The 18,190-nt window shown below is 39.5% G+C and overlaps 1 protein-coding gene across 1 annotated transcript in view; it reads left to right on the plus strand.

Annotated features, from left to right (window-relative positions):
- ADCY5 (adenylate cyclase 5) overlaps positions 1-18,190 on the plus strand; it is a 215,869-nt gene that overhangs the window by 109,949 nt on the left and 87,730 nt on the right. Inside the window, exon 2 of the mRNA XM_064451210.1 lies at positions 15,193-15,342. Coding sequence (XP_064307280.1) covers positions 15,193-15,342 — 150 coding nt within the window. The remainder of the gene's footprint in view (positions 1-15,192; positions 15,343-18,190) is intronic.

An 18,190-nucleotide genomic window follows, 5' to 3' on the forward strand; every position in this document is an offset into this window, starting at 1 on the left:
ATCCCAGAGGTGTGGACTGTACCTCCATTTTCTGTATGCCTTGCCAAATCAAGAAGGACTAGAGTTATGTTCAGGTGGGCAGAAAACAGCGCAGTTGGGGCCTACAGATCAGAGCAGGCTGTGGTGGAAGGGGGAATATATGGAAAAAGTTATTTTCAGAAGCACAATAGTTTCTTTAAAAGATAAAAAAAACACATGATAGTTGTAAAAATTAGTGGAAATAGCTTCAGTGATTAAATACATTGTGTTCTGTGTGTATAAAGTACTTGTGATTGTGTCAATATTTTATAAGTCTTACCACAAACTGCTTGACTACATGAGGTAAAAGGTAGAGAATTAATCAAATATTTGTCGTTTCTCTGAAGACCCATATAGCAATCATACTGTGGGGAAAATGATAGCATATACTGGCAACACATCTGTCAATCATAAGCTACTCAATAGTGGAAGTTCTTTTGCCCTTTTTTAAGAAGACCCGACATAGTCTTTTGGTCCTGACCAGTGTCTCACATAAGGACAGTAGGAGTCAATGTCTAAGTAGCTACGTACCCTTGCCGTCCTTGCTTGCGTTGTGCAGGTGCAATAGCAGCAGAATTCAGCCTTTCTCAAAAGCTGGTGGGGCCTTAGGACGCAATTAATGAGCTGGCACAAGGCTGCTCTTGGCTCAGCAGGGGGGCTCTGCAAATCAGACCTGCTCTCCTTGGGAGGAAGGGCATCCAGCCTCCCTTGGGTAAGCAGTTGCAAGGATTCAAGCTTAGAGTTGGGGAATTCAACCTTCTTCCTTGGAGGAGGAGAAAGGATTTTCCTGTAAATTCTTTGAAGTGCCTTTTCTGGTGAAAGGAAGTTGTAAGGGAGTAGCTCCAGCAATGCCTTGCATCCTGGGGATCTCCTCAGACCAGCTTTGCTTCAAGCCACAGCACAGAGTAGAAGCAGCATTAGTTCCTTGATCAGTGGTGATCTCTGCACATTAAGCAGGTTTCAAGTGTGGGTGTCAAAAAATATTATGGACGTGCCCATGGTATGTATTAAGGACAGAGGTAAAGGTAGTAGTCTGGGACCACTGTCTGCTTGCCTAAAAACTTTCTTATGAATAGGGTAAGTTCCCACATTGTCCATCTCCTTGCTGTGCCTTCCTGTGTTGCATCCTCTATCAAGTATTCAGAAGTTGGGCATGGTGAAACCGGAAATAGTTTAGAGGGACCAAAGGTATTTAATTGCCTAGTGCTTGATGATGATGGATTATTGTATAAGCAATGTTGAGGAACACTGGCATACAGAAATAGAAACCTTACATACTTAGATGAGCAGAGATGTAGACTACCTGTCTTTTTAATCATAAGATGGCATGAAGAAATGTGTGTTGTCTGTTTGATGCAGCTGTTACAGATTGAGTAGCTAGAGCAGGGCTTGATTGAACACCTGCTGGGTGAAATTTCACTGTAGTTGGACTGAGGCAGTTCTGCAGAGCTGGGGGAAAATTGAAATGCCATGGCATAGGGTTATTCACCTCTCTTAGAGAATTGCACCTTCCATTAATAAGATGTTTTTCGATGTTGGGGATCTTTGACTGCTTCCAGACACTTTAAGAATTGGTGTACTTGAGCACATTTTCCATCTGCATTCAAACCAAGGGCTGGCCTTTTTCTCCCTAAAGTGGAAGCTGTTACTGCCAGGTGCATCTTTTGTTCTTTTGATGCTGGAGCTGATGTTAGGCACTCAAACTGTGAAGCAGGAGCAGAGCTGAGAAGACATGCTTGCGAAGAGGTACTTGATCAACCAAGTTTCTTTACTAATCAGTGGCAGCTATATTGAATTCTACTTCTAGTGGCTTTTATGGTAATATATAGGATGGTGGACTTAGGACAATGTACTCTTTAGGTCTTTCTTTCTCTGCCCTTCCCTCCCCCAAGAAATCACCCTGCTCACATTCCTTGAATTAAAGAAAGGCATGGGAAGTAACCCAACCTTGTTCTCCTGTTTCTACTGTTTTCAACTTATAATTCCCTTCCTTAATTCTTGTGGATAGATAGCTTCTAGCATTTTAATTCGTGTTGTTTAGACCTGATGTGTGCATAGCTGGATGAAATCATGACTGGATTCTAGCATCTGACCCATCTGTAGTGGTAGGAGATGGTGGGGAAGGTGCTCCATGGAGCCCAAGTCCTGGATATTCACTGGTATCACATACCTATTGAAAGTCCAAAAAAACTTGGTGCTGATTTTCCAACTAGTTTCTCTTTGAAAGGAGCACAGCTTGCTTTGAACTAGTTAAACAGCCATTTGTAAAATAGTTCTTCCTGATCTGTTCAGTGCTGATAATCAGATATAGCAATACTACACTGTAAAAGTGATATTTTAGGGGCAAATTGAATCTGTGAAGTTGGGCAATCGTGGTAGGGAATATGGCATATTGCCTACTGAGCCTTGTTTGAAACTGATAAAAACTTGCCTGTGACCTTATGAACATTATTCAGCATTTAGGTGGCCACTGCAGCTTCAATTCTCTTCCCTTGTTTAAGGCAGTCCGAGGACACACACAGTGTTTAATACTTACATTCTCTGCCTGCAAGGTGTAGTAACAGAGACCATTTGGTTCTTTGCAGACCTGCCAGGTGAAGGGACCCTACATGTAGTTTGTTACTGAGCAGAAGTTATTTTTGAGGCAGAAAAAATAGCGGTTTGATTTCAGGTTCTCTAAGAAGGAAATGTGTAACCATTCTAGAAAAAGTGCAGATGTTTGCGCTTCTCTGTCCATAACTTACTAATCCTGGCCCTCTGTTCTGATACCTGCTTCTCCATCTCCGTTTCCCTCTTCTGTCCCGTTTGGTTTAAATTCTGTCTCTTCTGAGGTTCCACCACACTCTCTTTTTTTTTTTTTTTTTTAATGTGTGTTTTCCAAAACTACATAGCATTGTGAACTTTTCAGTTAAACATGAATGCAACAAACGCACTGATAGATAACCACATGAGAAATTTCTGCCCAGATTCTGATAATAACAAAAGTATTAGATGAACTCAGCTGTGGTTGGTACTCTTTGTGATGGCTGGCATTATGCCAATGGCTTAGCATCAGATTTTTGAAATAGTTCGTTTTATCAGTTGATTTCTGCTACAAGTTTCTGAAATAGTTTCCCAAAAATGAATAGGGTTTGGAAGTTTTTTATCATAAACGAACAAGGTACGTCTAAGTTAGTATATTTTGTGTTTATCTTTTAAGAGTTAGATTACTATTTTCTGGAATTTCTGATGGAACCATTTTGAGAAACTTTTCTACTCTTTGTTTAGCAAAGATGTTTGATGTTCTCAAAAGAACAGTTGGTTCGTTTTAAGGACTGTCTTGGAGACCTCAATGGATAAAGGAAGTTAATGGCAAGAGAGACCCATTTAAGTCTCTTGTTCTAGTCTGTTCTGTTTCTCTAGTCTCCTGGCTTTGCTTTGCATTGCGTATCTGGAGTTCTGACTTTCACCATCCTTTCACTTTTTCTTCTGTTTACTGTTATTTTACCAGCTCTGCAGCAGGTTGCATATTAGACTGTTTGGGCCTTCTGTGTACCAGATCATGTATCAGCTATCACTGCTATCTGTCAAAGACCACCTGCTTTGCCTTAGAAGGGGTATCTCATATTTGCTTATGACTGATTATCACAAAGCACTATGAAGTGTTTGATGAGATAAGATCTTAACGATATAATTAATATTTTTTTCCAGTTCTGTATTAAGTTGGTAGTGTTAAACTGATAAGAATAGCGAACTGGATCCAATATTTTTATCCTATCAAAAGCGGCTTAGGAGCTCCCTGTTGGATTTAGACCAACAAATGCTATCACATAATGGCAAAGAACTAATCCATGATTTCCAGCCACCGTCATGGAACTGATCACATATGGAAAGATTTTACACCACTTTGTAGCATCATCATAATTATTATTGTTACTATTATTATTATCTATTGATAAATTCTTTATTTCTTTTTATGTGGCCTTCATTTCACACACATAAAGGCAATAACTGTAAGTGGTTTTCAGTGGATAGCAAAACCTCTCTCAGCTATGTTTTTCCTCTTTAAGCAAAAATAAGTAACCAGTTATCTCCCACATTTGAAGTATTTTTCTAAACTTGTTTTGAAGTATACTAATAAATCTCCACATAATACAGGTGTTGATTTGTGAAAGGCTTACTAGGCAAGGCCAAGTGCATAGGTACTGTATTCTTGGAAATGAAAAATCTAATGCCATGACTAAATATTTAAGCAGTGATGCAACAGACAATGATGTCAGGGAAAGTAGATTGCAAGCTAATTTGTTTGTGATCAATATTGTCCACTCCAGGAAAAGTAAGTGTCTCTCTGGGATATATTAAGAGAAATACTGTATATAATGCAACAAAAGGAAGTACTACTCTTCAATGCCCTTTAAACTTCAACAGAATTGTATCCATTTTTGCATACAACAATTTTTTAAGAGGCAAGTGGAGAATGAACTACCATGAGGTCTCTCAGGTCCTTTGCTGTCTTGTTGTCATATTACAAAAAATTCTGAATATAAGTATTCCCTCTTTTTTTCTGTCTTCCTCAGATTAGGTTACTTTAAATATTCATAGTTCACTGTTTTTCAAAGTCCAATTCTGTGTTGTACAGTATCCTCTTGGGGAGGTTAGTATGATATCAGGTCTATTTTAAGTTTACCTCAGAAAACCTATTCAGCTGCATAATCTCTGGTAACGATCTTTGAGAGAACAAAAGTACATACTCAATTACAGACTCAAAATTTTCCACTAGCTACAGAAATTTGGATTTCTCTTCTTTATAACCTGCCCAGTTCTTAGCAGACCCAGCCTATTTCAATTGTCAGAATTCAAAGACCCTTCCAAACTGTGCATCTCCAGTGAAGTGAGGTTGATTTTTTTGTTTCTGTTCAACATTTGAATTTTTACAGTACTGTAAACCAACACTTTTAGTATATTCATCTTATACATTTTCAGTGAGAAAAAGCAGGTTTAAGATCCTAGCAGAAATAACCTTTGGCTACAGCATAGCTTGATTCAAGAATCCAACTTCCTGCCATTTCATAATGATTACAGAAATTAGTAATGCAGTCTTGTGGTATGGGACTTGGATAATGTTTTCAATATATATATGCCTTGAAAGTATACCTTGAAATGTTTTCCTTCACACACTGCAAATCAAATAAAACTGCCCTGTCACATATGCTGTGAAAAGCTCGTGTAGTAGAGTAATCAAACTGTTGGAGCTATGAGAAAAGGATGAGGTTCGTTTTGGCTAATTTAAAAATATGCATTTGGTTTGATCCTGGAATTGTGAGGCTGTGCACTTGTGTGTGCGTTTGTGGGAAAGACAGGACTGGGGAGCTGAGAAGAAAGTTCAGGGTAGATAATAACAAGAGTTAGCGTGTAAGGAAGGTGGAACAGAAGACAAGAAGAGTGAAGTAGCGCAGCTCCAAAGGCAATTGCCTTTGGGAGAGGGGTTGTATATAATGAAATAAAGGCAGGCTAAATTGTGTTGTGTAATTTGTATTATAAACAGAGCTGGTCATAACCACTGTCCTTAGGTTGCCTGATGCTTTTCTTTATAAACAATTCTGAAGAGTCTTTCCGAGCTTCACTATAAAATTTTTATTGTATTACTGTAAACCTTTGAAATTCAGTATGGCCAAGGAATGTGCTTTCAAGCTTGTTCCTTGTTTTCTGTTAAAATTTGGTCAGGCATTTGCCTGCTGGTAGTTGTTGAAATCAAATCTGTTTAGAGATCAGTATGCTCAGCTGCTCAAGCAGACAGACCGTAAGATATGATAATGAATCTCGGACTTCTGTGCAGCGTCTCTCATTCAAAAGTTTACTGTAATAGCTAGCAAAATCGCACATCAGCTCTTTAAAGGAGAGTATTCAGTTGTGATCCAGTCAGAATCCTTATAGATTGACTTGTGTATTAGTGGTGACTGTGCACAATCTTTGCTATCATATATAATCTTTGTGAATATTGCTCCTTCATCTCATCTGCTACAAGCCACTGCTTCAGCTCAAGAGTTCAAACTTTGCTGGTGATGCTTGGTAAGTTTTGTTTATTAAAAAATATATGCTGGGATAGGAATGTTAATAGGGAGGAGCATAGCTTGCAGGCAAGCTGTCCCAGCTTGATTTGAAATCCAGCAACAGAAGAAGGAAGGAGGTCTTCTTTAAATCAAAATCAAAAAATCCCTCTGTATTCTGTTTTTTCTCCAATTTTACATTTTTCCCACACAAACAAACAAAACCAGTCTAACTCACCACTTCCCAAAAACACACATTCTAAATGCTTGGGAAATAGCAATTTTTATATCTTACAGACTGTATTTAGGGCACTCATTTCTGCCTGCTGAGCAATTGGAGAATGTTTGTTTTTTTTTCTCAGATAAATAAGACTTTCATGTAACTAGATACATATTTTTATTTTCCGTGACCTGGAGGTGATGCCTGTGCTCAAATGACTATGGAAGATAAGGGGTGATACACTGCCTGTATCTGAGTCCAGGGCTCCCGGAAATATTCCCAGAAACACTAAGGACCAAGGTGCACTGTGATGGCAGGGAAGGAAGCAGAGGGGTGTTGATCTTCATTACTTTGCTTATTTAGTGCGGATATTTTTTTCTCATAGCCATTGAAAGCAACCACAGGTCTTGGGAATGTACTTCTCTGTGAAGTGGATTTGCTGGCAGTGTGTAGGCTGTTGGGAAAGGCAGAGCCACCCCTTGCCAGGAGGATGGAGAGGGCGGGTAGTGGCAGCCATGAAGGTGACTGTGAAGAACTGGGATCCTGCAGGAGGGGCTGCAGAGATCTCTTCTGCTGAGATCATGTAGGTAAACACTGGCTGCCAGGCACAACCTGATCCGAACTAAAAAAGATGCAGAAAAGCAAACAAAATCCTGTTCCCATCATGGGTCAGCGTATGCATTTGCTTGTTGAGTTAGTTATCATATATTAAATGGAGTTTCATGTGTGTTTCAGTGTAGTGGGCTAATTTTAAGAGGAACTGAGAGAAAACCTAAGCATTTGGCTTCCTTCCCTGACATCCCTTCCACAGATAGGGAAGGAAATAGGATATAAAAGTGAATCAAACACATTCTTGACCTTTTTTCTCATTGATTACAGCTTCCTTTAGCTTCAGAGACATTGTGGAGATTCTTGAAAGCATAACTGGACTTCTTAATCCAAATTCTACTAAATTACAGTGTTTTCACACATTTTAAATTAACACCTATTGTATGTTGTTATCTGAACAGCTCCTCCCACCTTGGGAGCACATGGGCAGGTGGGACTGGCATGAAGATAACCCAAACTCAAACATGTTTACAATCTTTTGGAGAATAACTGATTTTGCTGAAATATCAGAGCTTTTCTTAATTTTCTGAACTAAAGTAACTGTATAAATTGCCTAAGCTATCATGCATCTGGGCAAACTTTGTACAGTTGTCAAAATTATCTTGACATACCTTGTGTGTGAAGATGTTTACCCAATGACAGCCGTGAGTCACACACAGAAAGACTAGGAGCTTTCATCCGCTTTCATGACCTCAAAGAGATGCACCTAATGTCTGAAGTCCTGTTTGAAGAGCTTTTATTTCAGTAAGATTTTATTTGGTTGCTGAAGTCTTTTACACATAGATACCTCTATGTGTCAGAAATAAGCACACTTCCAGGGAGATGAATTCCCTCATGGCACATGTACATTTTCGCTAGGGTCATGTTAAGTGAGCTGGAGTGTTAAACATGCCCCAACTAACCCACTGTGCAGTATTGCTTGTGAGAGCTGTGGCAATCCCAGCCCTCCATTTCTAGCAGGCTGTTCCTTCTGGAGCCTGCCACTGCAGATTTGAAACTGGCCAAACTTGTAGCTTGTGCTCAGCTCTCTGTGCTGCCACTTACATGGTGAGGAGGGGTGTCTGCCTGGTGTGCCATCTCTTAAGAAGCCATTGGAGTTGAACGAGAGAGCCTGGTTGCAAACACTTATAAGAGGTGGTAATTTAAATAATAAAGAGGGGCTGAATTGTTAACAGGGGAAGGGGAAGGGGCAGTGTTCCTGTGCCTGTGGAAGAAGCCTTCCCCTAAGTTGTTTCAGCATCTCACTCTTGCATCCAAGGGCCACTGGATGTTTCCCCTCGAGTGGCAGCTTCCCACGGGGCTGTCTCTCCTGCTTAGCCACGGGCTGTCAGCTTGCTTTATCCAGTTCACTGTCAAGGATCTTTTCATGAAAACCAGCGCCGATTTGTAGCTCATAAAGTATGTTAAGCATGAAGCCGCACAGAAACTTGATTGCCATGGAGATTCAGTGAGGATGGACAATAAGACCCAGGAATCTCCTTCCCGACTATTTTATTGCTAGCAAAGGGCAGCACTTCCTCCCTACCAGGCTGTGCCACCATGCAGAGGATGCTTTGCTGGGATCATGATAGAGTTCCAGGAAAATTTGGACACAGAAGTACCTCCTTTTAGCTGTGTTATGCCAAGATTTGGTCAGGAGAGTAGATTCTCCTCTTCTTAACCTTGTCACTCAGTAACCAAAGAAAATAGGATCTTACTGAATTCCCAGCAGAAAAATTAATTAATAAAACCATGACGGGGAAGTAGAATTTATCAGTATGATGTAAGAACGTTTCCTCTTGAGATGCTTACTAAAAATACATCTGTATTGGTAGTGCTTTGTTCTTAATAAAATCTGGATTTAAAGGTTTTAATTATTAAAAAAACCCAAATGATAAATACTGTATTCTGTATGACAATAAGAATATCAGTGGGAAAGAATGGACAGAAGGTTTGCAATTACAGCAATCAATAAATGAATTAAAATGTTGTGTAGAATAAGGTGTGAGGTATTAAAATTAAGAAAGCAGCATCCAATGTTTTGATGTCCCCTGAAACTATTGGAGGAATTGAAAAATATAAAACTCTTAATTTTTTTGCTCTGGATGGGGGGTGTAGTGTGTTATCTCTCTACCTGCACCTGTGTATTTAAAAGGTAAATTAGATAATTTTTTTATTCTAGAGAATTAACTTATGTGGGGGAAAATGCTTGTTTGGCTTTTCTCTGGGAGAACAGAGCATCACATCTAAAAGATCAACATATACCGGGGCTGGAAAGGTGAGACGGTCACTGAAATGAATGCACAGAATGGATAGCTTTGCTATAATGTTTGTATTGACTGTAATTCTTGAACAGAGACATTCACAAGTGGCATGAGGGTTCTTTTAGTATTTTCAGTCAAAATACCACTGCTTCGCTCTCAGCAAGTATCTTTAGCCTGAAAATAAAATCTAGCTGAAAGATTCAGGGAGACAGCTTTTGCTCCTTGTAGGGCTTCCCAAATAGAAGGAATATGCAAAACAGTTTCAGAAGTATTTCTTGAAAGAAATTTTTTGTTCTCAAGGCCAACCAAAGAGATTTACTGCATATCTCACTCTCTAATAAATTCTGCTACTTTGGGATCGTTAAATTATACTGTGACTTAGGGAAGCATTTACATTTTCAGAGCTGGCTTCAGTGGCACTACTCATGTGCATAAAGTGCACTTAGGGAAGTCTTTGGAAGATAGTGGCTGTAACCAGTTTTCTGTTCTGCTTGAGATCCAAGAAAGTGGTTGCTGCACAGAGGCAACAGAACAGAGTGGGAAGGCACCATATAGAACTTCAGAAAATTTGTTCTTAGACTCTGGTGTATTGATGTAATCTTTTGCTGTTGCAGTTTTATCAAGTACTCAGTAAAAGTACTGTCACATTTGAAATAAAAAACTCCTCCAAATTTCTTCACTATTCTTTACTGGCCAAACACTGGGAGAAGACAATATGACTTGAACTGTTTGATTATCTTTCTAGCATAATCTACAAGTTTTCACTATCTTAGCATTCTGCTAGTTGTAGCTCTGGGAAATGAAAGATGTTGTTGTATATACTGCACAAATACATGAGTAATTTGATCTTGGAGCCAGCTGATGTTGTCTTTCATTTTAATTTTCATTATGCCTTTGGCTCTGTAGCTGCTGCAATTTTTTTATTAGATAGTAGTACATAAAGAGGCAATAGAGGGCTAATTGCTGTTCTGGGAAAGTGTTTAAAAAACAGCACCAGCTATAACTTATGACAACATCATTTTTTCATAATGTTTGTGCTTTTTATCTTTAGAATTTATCCATAGCTCAAATTCAGGATTTCACGCATAGGTTTTACGGAAATATCTTGGATAGTTAGAGTTTTTGTACTCCATCATATTTTTGTTCTTATATTGTTTCAGGTAAGTAGTAAAGATTCTATAATGATTTTTTTAACAGTTAAGAAAAGGAACTCTCAAAAGTAAAGCTAATTTCAGTGTCTACCCCTGCAATTAATAATTGGACCAATTTGTCAATTTAGTACACAACCACTATGAAATGTAGTCTAGAAACTCAGTTGCTACCTGCTTTTAACCTAGCTGTTGCACTGATAATCAATTTAACAAAAAATTTGCTACTGGATGACTATCATCAGAGGTAGAAAGCAGAGACAGAGCAGTGTCACACTCTGGAAAGGGATACATAGTTTGTTGTTTGCTCTAGATTGTTTTGCATGACTTTTTAATCTCCATGTCTGTGCTTTCCTTCTCCTTCTGACAGTTTTACTGCCCCACAGTAAAAGCTTAAAATGTAGTTGTTTTCAAAATGGGACTTTATGAAAATATCAAAACAATATTTTGATTTAAATGAAAAATAAATAGAAAAACAAAGTACTGCTTAGTGGGGTTGGAAACTAAGAACAAATAGCCTAGCGCTGTGATCTCTGAACTGAAATAACCCTGAGCCTCTGCAAGAGAAGTGGACCAAAGCAGAGAAACTTGGCAAAAAACGGAAGCTGTCATTTTTATGATAAGGTGATATTCCAAGGAATATGGCCCACCTTTTCATGTCAGTAGCCAGCCTTGTTTGTGCTGGTAGGGAACTAACAAAACTTATCTTGACACTATTCTTCTTAAGCATGTTGCTGTCTCTTAATTACATATTGAATAGCATCTGGTGTTTGAAGAACAATTGAATAGAAACACAGCAGGGAGAAGTGTGGCAATATTGATGCAGGCTGGTGCTTTTTTCTGCTTGGGGTGGTCTGGAGGCTCTCCCCTGGTCACTGAGACATCCTGGTTCTTCCTCAGCCTGGCCTGAAACACCAAAAACATCAATTCTGTAGCGTCAGGCCAAATTTAGCTCTCGATTTTCATTTTGTAATACCAGGTTTTCATAACTCCTGGAACACGTGGAACTAAACTGTTTCTATCTCTCTCTTTTTTCCTTCAGTCACCAAGGGAAAAAATACTGTAAACTGTTTGCTGCGTGAGATTCAACAAAATCATTGTGGTGCTCTGTTTGTGTGATGAAATCAAAGTGACTAGAAGCTGTCTGGTCTGTTTTATTGTCTGAGATTGAGTGATCTATTATTTCAGTGGAACTAAGAAGTTGTGGTGGTTTTCGAAAACCCCTCATAGCACACAGCTTTTCCTTAGGTACTGAATTACCTTTAAAGAACTCTGCCTCAGTAACATCAGGACAGTAGCATTTCTCTGCCACACGCAGATGCTGTAAGAGTAAACATATTAGTTTATGAAATACTCAAATATGGCAATACTGCAGCCAGGTTTAATAGCTTACCTAAGAGTTCTATGTAAGTGAAATAGTCTTTTATCAGCTATTATTTTCCAAAATCAGAAAGGTAGGAATCTTCTTTCTCTAAATCCCTAGCTATGTGAGGGAAGGAAATAAAATACAAAATAGACAACTATAATTTCCCATTGCCTTGAACAGCTCTTCAAGCACAGATTGTCTGAAATAGTTGCCATAATATGTTTTTACTTTTCAGGCCATGGAGCTTAGGGAATCAGTTTTTTAATATCTACATCATCTCTTTCCTCCTGGGACTGGAGCTGGTTACCATAGCAAAATGGCAAGGAAGATGATAAGCAAGTAGTACCATTTGGCAAACAGGATATAAATTTATTTTATAAGACAGGAGACTGTTAAAAAAATTAATGAGATTAGAAATTGTTTCCTTTTTTTTTTGCTTTTAATACATTTTAAAATACCTGTGAATAAAATTGTTGTGAACAGATATTGAACAAAATGCTCTTGCTCACATTAAAAATGTTGCTGCAAACAGTAGGAGCTTCAGTTTTAAATCTCTGCAGATCTTTGATACTTTCAACATTACACTGTAATTTCACCCCTTATGTTTCTGGGTGTTGCAAAGATGCCACACTGTGAATTAAATGAGCTTCTGCTTGAAAGAATAAATACACATGTCTGTCCCCGCTACTTAAAAATTACCTTGCAATATAGTTTTTGTTCCTACCTGATGAAGCATGGTCATCTGAGTCTGTCTTGTAAACCAGTCTGCAAAGACCTTGGGTTTGTGTAAAATTATGTCAGTGAGTGCTGAAAAGTTAAATTGCTTTGCATTCCACAAACGTTATCAATAATGTCAAGTCTGATGATGTTTTTTGTACTCTTCTTTGACAATGTTGGACTTGATGCACAATATGAATCACGTGCCCTGAACTGTACGGCTTCACTATTTAAGGCATTATTGCGACAATAGTGGGTGGGCTCCACTGGGGGAACTTTTTGTTGGCACTGAGGTATACTCAAAAAGAGCTTGCTTTCAGGACTGAGGTGTTCCTCTTTTCTGCTCAGTTAACTCCTGATATGTTGCCTGCCATCTAAACCACATGTTGTCTCCTGTACTTGGTGCAAGAGTTGAGCCACTGTTTTGGGGAGTTTGTTCTGGATTTGTGCTATTGACTGGAAGTGAAATGAAGTCTCAGATGCTTGGGATTAAAAACGAAAACTGCATAGTTCCTTAAAATCTTTGTGCTCTCATTTTTATCCATTTCATATATGTAATGAGTGCTTATGCCATTTTATATGCCCTGACAAATTTTCCACTTACTGCAAAACTGGTAGCTCCAATAGAGAGGATTTGGGAATCTTGTAATCTGGCCAAGCAAAAGATGCTATTTAGTGTTAACCCCTTTGAGCCCATAGTAACTGTAATGAACTTGTAGAAGTGTCGGTCACAGGCTGTGAGTCAGAGTCAGTGCAGCCGTGGAGCAGGATCACAGTAACTCGTAGGAAAACCCTTATTCTTCTCTCTTTGTAAACTGTTTCTTCATTATAACAAGCACTAGTAGTTTTTTATACTATGGGGGGATTTTTCATCCTTAAAAATTATCATTATCAGAAAAAAAAAATCAAATGCCCATTGGATGGAGCACTGGGGTAGAGTAACTGGACAGGATCTGGGTGGAAGTCGGCTGGTGTCTAATCAGCTTGGGGGAGATATGGAGGACCTTTGATCTGGCAGGATCCAGCCAGCCTTAGAAAGTGCTGAATGAGAATGTAATTGTAAAGGGAATCTGGGAGTTTAGGATCAGGACTTACTTCATGTTCATGTTTATGACCTGCACCTTCGATACCCCTATCTCTTTCCAAAGTGTGGACCCTTTGGACGGAGGGAGCAATCTGTAGGTGATGAGAATAGTTTCCTCCTTGGAAACCAGTTATCTAGTTATCTGCAAATACATATAGTCGGCACTGATGATAATCACCAGTGGATATCTATAACCTGCAGGTTATTGTATTGTAGTATGATACATTAGTGTGGGAATTCGCTGTGGGGACATAGCCCAAAATGCAGCACTTCGATGCAGGAGTTTGGGAAGTTGGAGTATTGCCATCTACTGGCAGCCGTCCACAGAGAGAAGTCCCTCAGTTGGATGTAGCTTAAAGTATTGCTTACTTTGAGCTGAAAGATGATGTTTTTCTGCCAAAATTCTGTTTCAAGGCAGAGTTGTTAATAAAATAATTGTTGCTTTCCTTAGTGCATGGATGTACTCAAAGAGTTAGAGTAATTCCAGTGAGGTTTCTCAGAGAGGTTGTTACTCTTCAGGATGCGGGTCTGTGTTTGAACAGGGGTGGCTCCTCTCTCCTGCACAATGACCAAGTTGGTTTGGGGAGTCCTGAGCAGCCCCTGTGAGCTCAGGACCTGAGGGGTGCCCAGCACCCCTCCTGCCCTTCATAGCCTGCCCTGTATTTTCAGGGAATGGGCTGGTCTGGAAATTACATTTTTTGTTCTGCAGTAAAAAAGTAGTAAAGGCAAAGGGTATATTTGGACTCACTAGGGAATAGACCAAAGATCCCGATTTTTAAGAATCTTGCATGTCTGACAGTTTTCCCCCTAGAAGAGATGAGAGGTGTTTCAAATAAGTCTGTCCTCAGAGGGAGATCCAGTACAGCTTGTGCAACTCTCAAAAGGTTATTCTGTGACTGACCTGTGTCAAAGGAAGTGTTAACGCTATACCATCAGGAGCCATTTTGAAAACTTTGCGTGAACCAAATGCCACCAATGGGAGTGGATTTTTTTTTCCTATTTATTAAAAAATAGTTGGGAAATAAAAGATTGCAACGCTAGTTTTCAGCAAAAGTTATGTGACTCCTTCCTTACAAAACATAACCCACGTGGAAGCAGAAGAGCAGTGTCGCTTTTCCTTCATGTTTGTCCAGTCCAAATGTGCTCTAGACTTAACAACTCATTCTGTGGTCATGTTCACAGAAATGTAAAAAACTTATTTTTTTAAAATATGCTGACATAAAAATCTGGGTTGGAACTAGATAAAAAAAATATTTCAGTTGCTCTTAAACCTTATGAATACCAACATTTTCCTTTCAGTATTTTAAGCACTATTTCAAAAGAATGGTTTAATGTATCTTTGATATGTTTTCAAGCCAGATATGTAGGTACACAAACATGGAAATATTTGTGTTCCTCTGTCTGCACGAGTCTTACCTGACTCTTACCTGACAGAGCAATGATGCATTTTTAGATAGATCTTTGTCACAGTACTTCCAAGATACTGGATTACCAAAAGCAAGATTACAGAATTACCAGTGGAGTTGTACTTTTTGCCAGTAAAGTAATACACAGTGGTAAGAACATAAATTTGAGGCCATATATGGATGTTTTATATTTTAAAGACTAAAGGGGTAAAATATACTGGAATTAAGAGCTTGAGGTTTAAGTGTGGCTTGGAGTTGTGGAAGAGGCTGGGTTCTGGCTGGTGCTTTGTTACTGATGGCAGGTTTCCAAAGTGTAACCAAGTATTTTTTCTCTTCTTTTTTTCTTCTGTTGCAGCTGGTCTCCAATGTTCTCATCTTCTCCTGTACAAACATTGTAGGCGTGTGTACCCACTACCCAGCAGAGGTGTCCCAAAGACAGGCTTTCCAGGAGACCAGGGAATGCATACAAGCCAGGCTGCATTCTCAAAGGGAAAACCAGCAGCAGGTAAGAGCAACAGTGGGAAGTAAAAAAAAAAAAAAAAATTTTTTTAAAATTGCTGAAGCAGTATTAGTCATGCAAATTGTTCCTGTAGGATGGGATTTGCAGGCCTCTTGCTTCTTGACTCATCCAAGCAAGAACAAGCTGATGGCAGAGGACAGGATTTTTAAAGGTTTGAAAGAGACCTCAGGGGAGTATGTCTTCCCCAGTACCCTGATGGACTTCTCTGCAGACATCAACAAATCCTGTGGTCTATTCTCTGCAGATTGAAATTACATAGTACGCAGAGCGTTGGTGTAGTTTTTTTGCACCCATCATTGAAGCCGTGTATTCAATGCAGATGCAACACACAGGCTTCAGACTGACCCTCTTTATAAGGTCAAAGCATGGTGTGTTTGTCATCAAAGCCACTGCCAACAGGTAGCTGTAAGGCAGGTTTCAGAATTCAAAGGTAAAAGTTGGTCCACAGAACGTACTGTCCCTTCGTGCCCCAGAAGAGGGTCCTTTTCCTGCCTTTCCCAAAGGTTCTTACCTGCTCACACACCTCTATACATTATAGGCCTCAAGTGAATTGTATTTGTTCAAAAAGTAACATTCATCACCAAATTTGATAGTGTGTTTTTGCTATAAAAAGACCTATTGCTGCCAGCATACAGCCTAGTAGTCAAGGGTACTGAATGTATCCACTCCCCTAATTCATTCATGGGTTCTCTTGCAACAATTGTCTTGTGTCCTCAGAATTAGAAACAAAATACCTTTTGGGGCAGCTTGGCTATTCCCTTGCTAACACACATCTCTGCCCTGCAGTACATCTCGTAGTGGTCTGTCCAGTCCAATTTGAAATGAGTCATGAAATGGGACTTCCACTCTTCCCTTGGGAGATATCTCAGAGCTTGGTTGTGGGTTTGGGGAAGAGGTCAGGGGAATGAATCAGCTGGAGTGTCTTTGCATTTCTGTGGCAACACAGCTTAATTTCCCCTCGTGTCTCAGCCCATCTGCATCTATGGATTTGTCTTTTGGCAGTGTTTCTTGAGGTACTTCTGCCTGACATACTTGCTTTTTAACCCTTACTGTGAAATAATGTATACACGTGCTTTATTTTCATAGTACATGTATGAAAACAATATTCATGCTCAAGGCTTCTTTTTCCTTTGTAATAACTATAGTCTCAGAAAGATGAAATAAGCACCCGCTCCTCCTTCCACACCTTGAAACGGAGGAAAGGATTGAGGCAAGAGAGTACCCCATTTTACTTATTGATTACAGCTCTGTCCTCTCTGCTGAGAGACTGCCATAGCAGCATGGCTCAAATGCTTGTGCTGCTCCAGATTTAGGAGCTTCTGTGTCAGTAGTAGTTCATTAAAAAAGCCCTGACAAATGCCCTAGCTTTACACCTTTTTCTTCTCCCCCTCCCCAGAAAGTACTATACTATACAAAAGAAAGCCAGGACATCAGAAAGACATGGGTCAAAGCCAGTCACTTAGAAGTACCCTCCAGTACTTCCAGCAGTAACTGTGGGTCCTGGCAGCTGGGGACTCCTGAGAAGATTATTTGCTGCTACAGCCTGCACTGACACTGATCTCCAAGTTCAGTTCAAATGCATCCCGATGCATAATGCAACGAGATAATCTTGTGGTGACAGCAGATACAAATAAGGGCAGCTTAGCCTACATCTGGGAGAGCCAGTCTCCAAACAGAGGTGGGGGAAAGGCAGCTGCACAGCCCAACACTGTTATCATTGCTTGTCTGTTTCTGGAGATCTGACTGTGCTCCTGTGTGCCATTCTCTGTTAAAGGCAGGCAGATTATCTCTGGCAAAGGAATTTGTATTTTCCTTTATTAAGCATCTACCAGCACCCAAATTTAGCAAGAAAGTAAATAAAAATCCAGAATGTCCAATGCAGAAGACAGACTTCTTGTTATTTCATTATTTGAGATAACCTAGGGCAGAGCCATAACAGGGATCACTGTTGCATGCCCAGAATAAACTACTCTTGCATGAAAAAATAGGTGTTCTCCACAATCTGTAGTGAGCAAATACTTAGGATTTGAGTAAGAGATGGGTTATCAGGACTGCACAGTTTTACTTGTAGCATTGCTTGTCTTCTGTGTCTGAAAACTTGTTCTTTCCTCTCTTTCATCTCTGCATCACTTAACTTGTGGTGAAAAATAAGTGTTATTAAACCAGAGGACAAATGGATAGTCATAAGACATTAAATATTTGTAGTGCTTTGAGGTCATCTTGGGAGAGTATGACATAAATAGTTAAAATTCCTATGTAGTACAGTTGTTGTAGGGATGTGTGTGCCCACATATACATATATCTATGTGGATGTATGTAAACAGAGTAGATCTGTATTGTACTCTTTCATCTGTGCCTATTCTAGAGACTAGTGCTCCTCAGGATGCATTTGTTTAATGTATAATTCAGTGGAACTATACTTGCATCTTATTTTGGGGTGAGAATTTTATATGAATTTGCTATTGCTTTTTTTATCAGGTCAGAATGCTGCCTTGTTATACTTGTAAAACAGCAGTCCCAGTCACCTCACTGGTGCATAATAAGTGATTTTACAGTTAGGGCTGCAGTACTTTCTAGTCATTATAGAAAAATGAAAATTGTACTCTAGCGGAGACTTTCATTTCTGTGCTCCATTTGAAATGAAATGTAGGGATTTTGTTGTTTTGAAGGTCTTTGAACATGGCTTGTGCTTTGCAAAGGCAATTGTTACAGCCTCCTCCTATTAGCTTCAGAGGTTATTTTCAGTGATCCTGATGCTCCCAACAAAGAGAATAAAGATAATGCCCAATGCTGTAACGTGGCTCAACTTCCTAATTAGTTGCTGTGTGAAGGG

Source organism: Phalacrocorax carbo, chromosome 5, assembly GCF_963921805.1.
Source record: "Phalacrocorax carbo chromosome 5, bPhaCar2.1, whole genome shotgun sequence".
Lineage (NCBI taxonomy): Eukaryota > Metazoa > Chordata > Aves > Suliformes > Phalacrocoracidae > Phalacrocorax > Phalacrocorax carbo.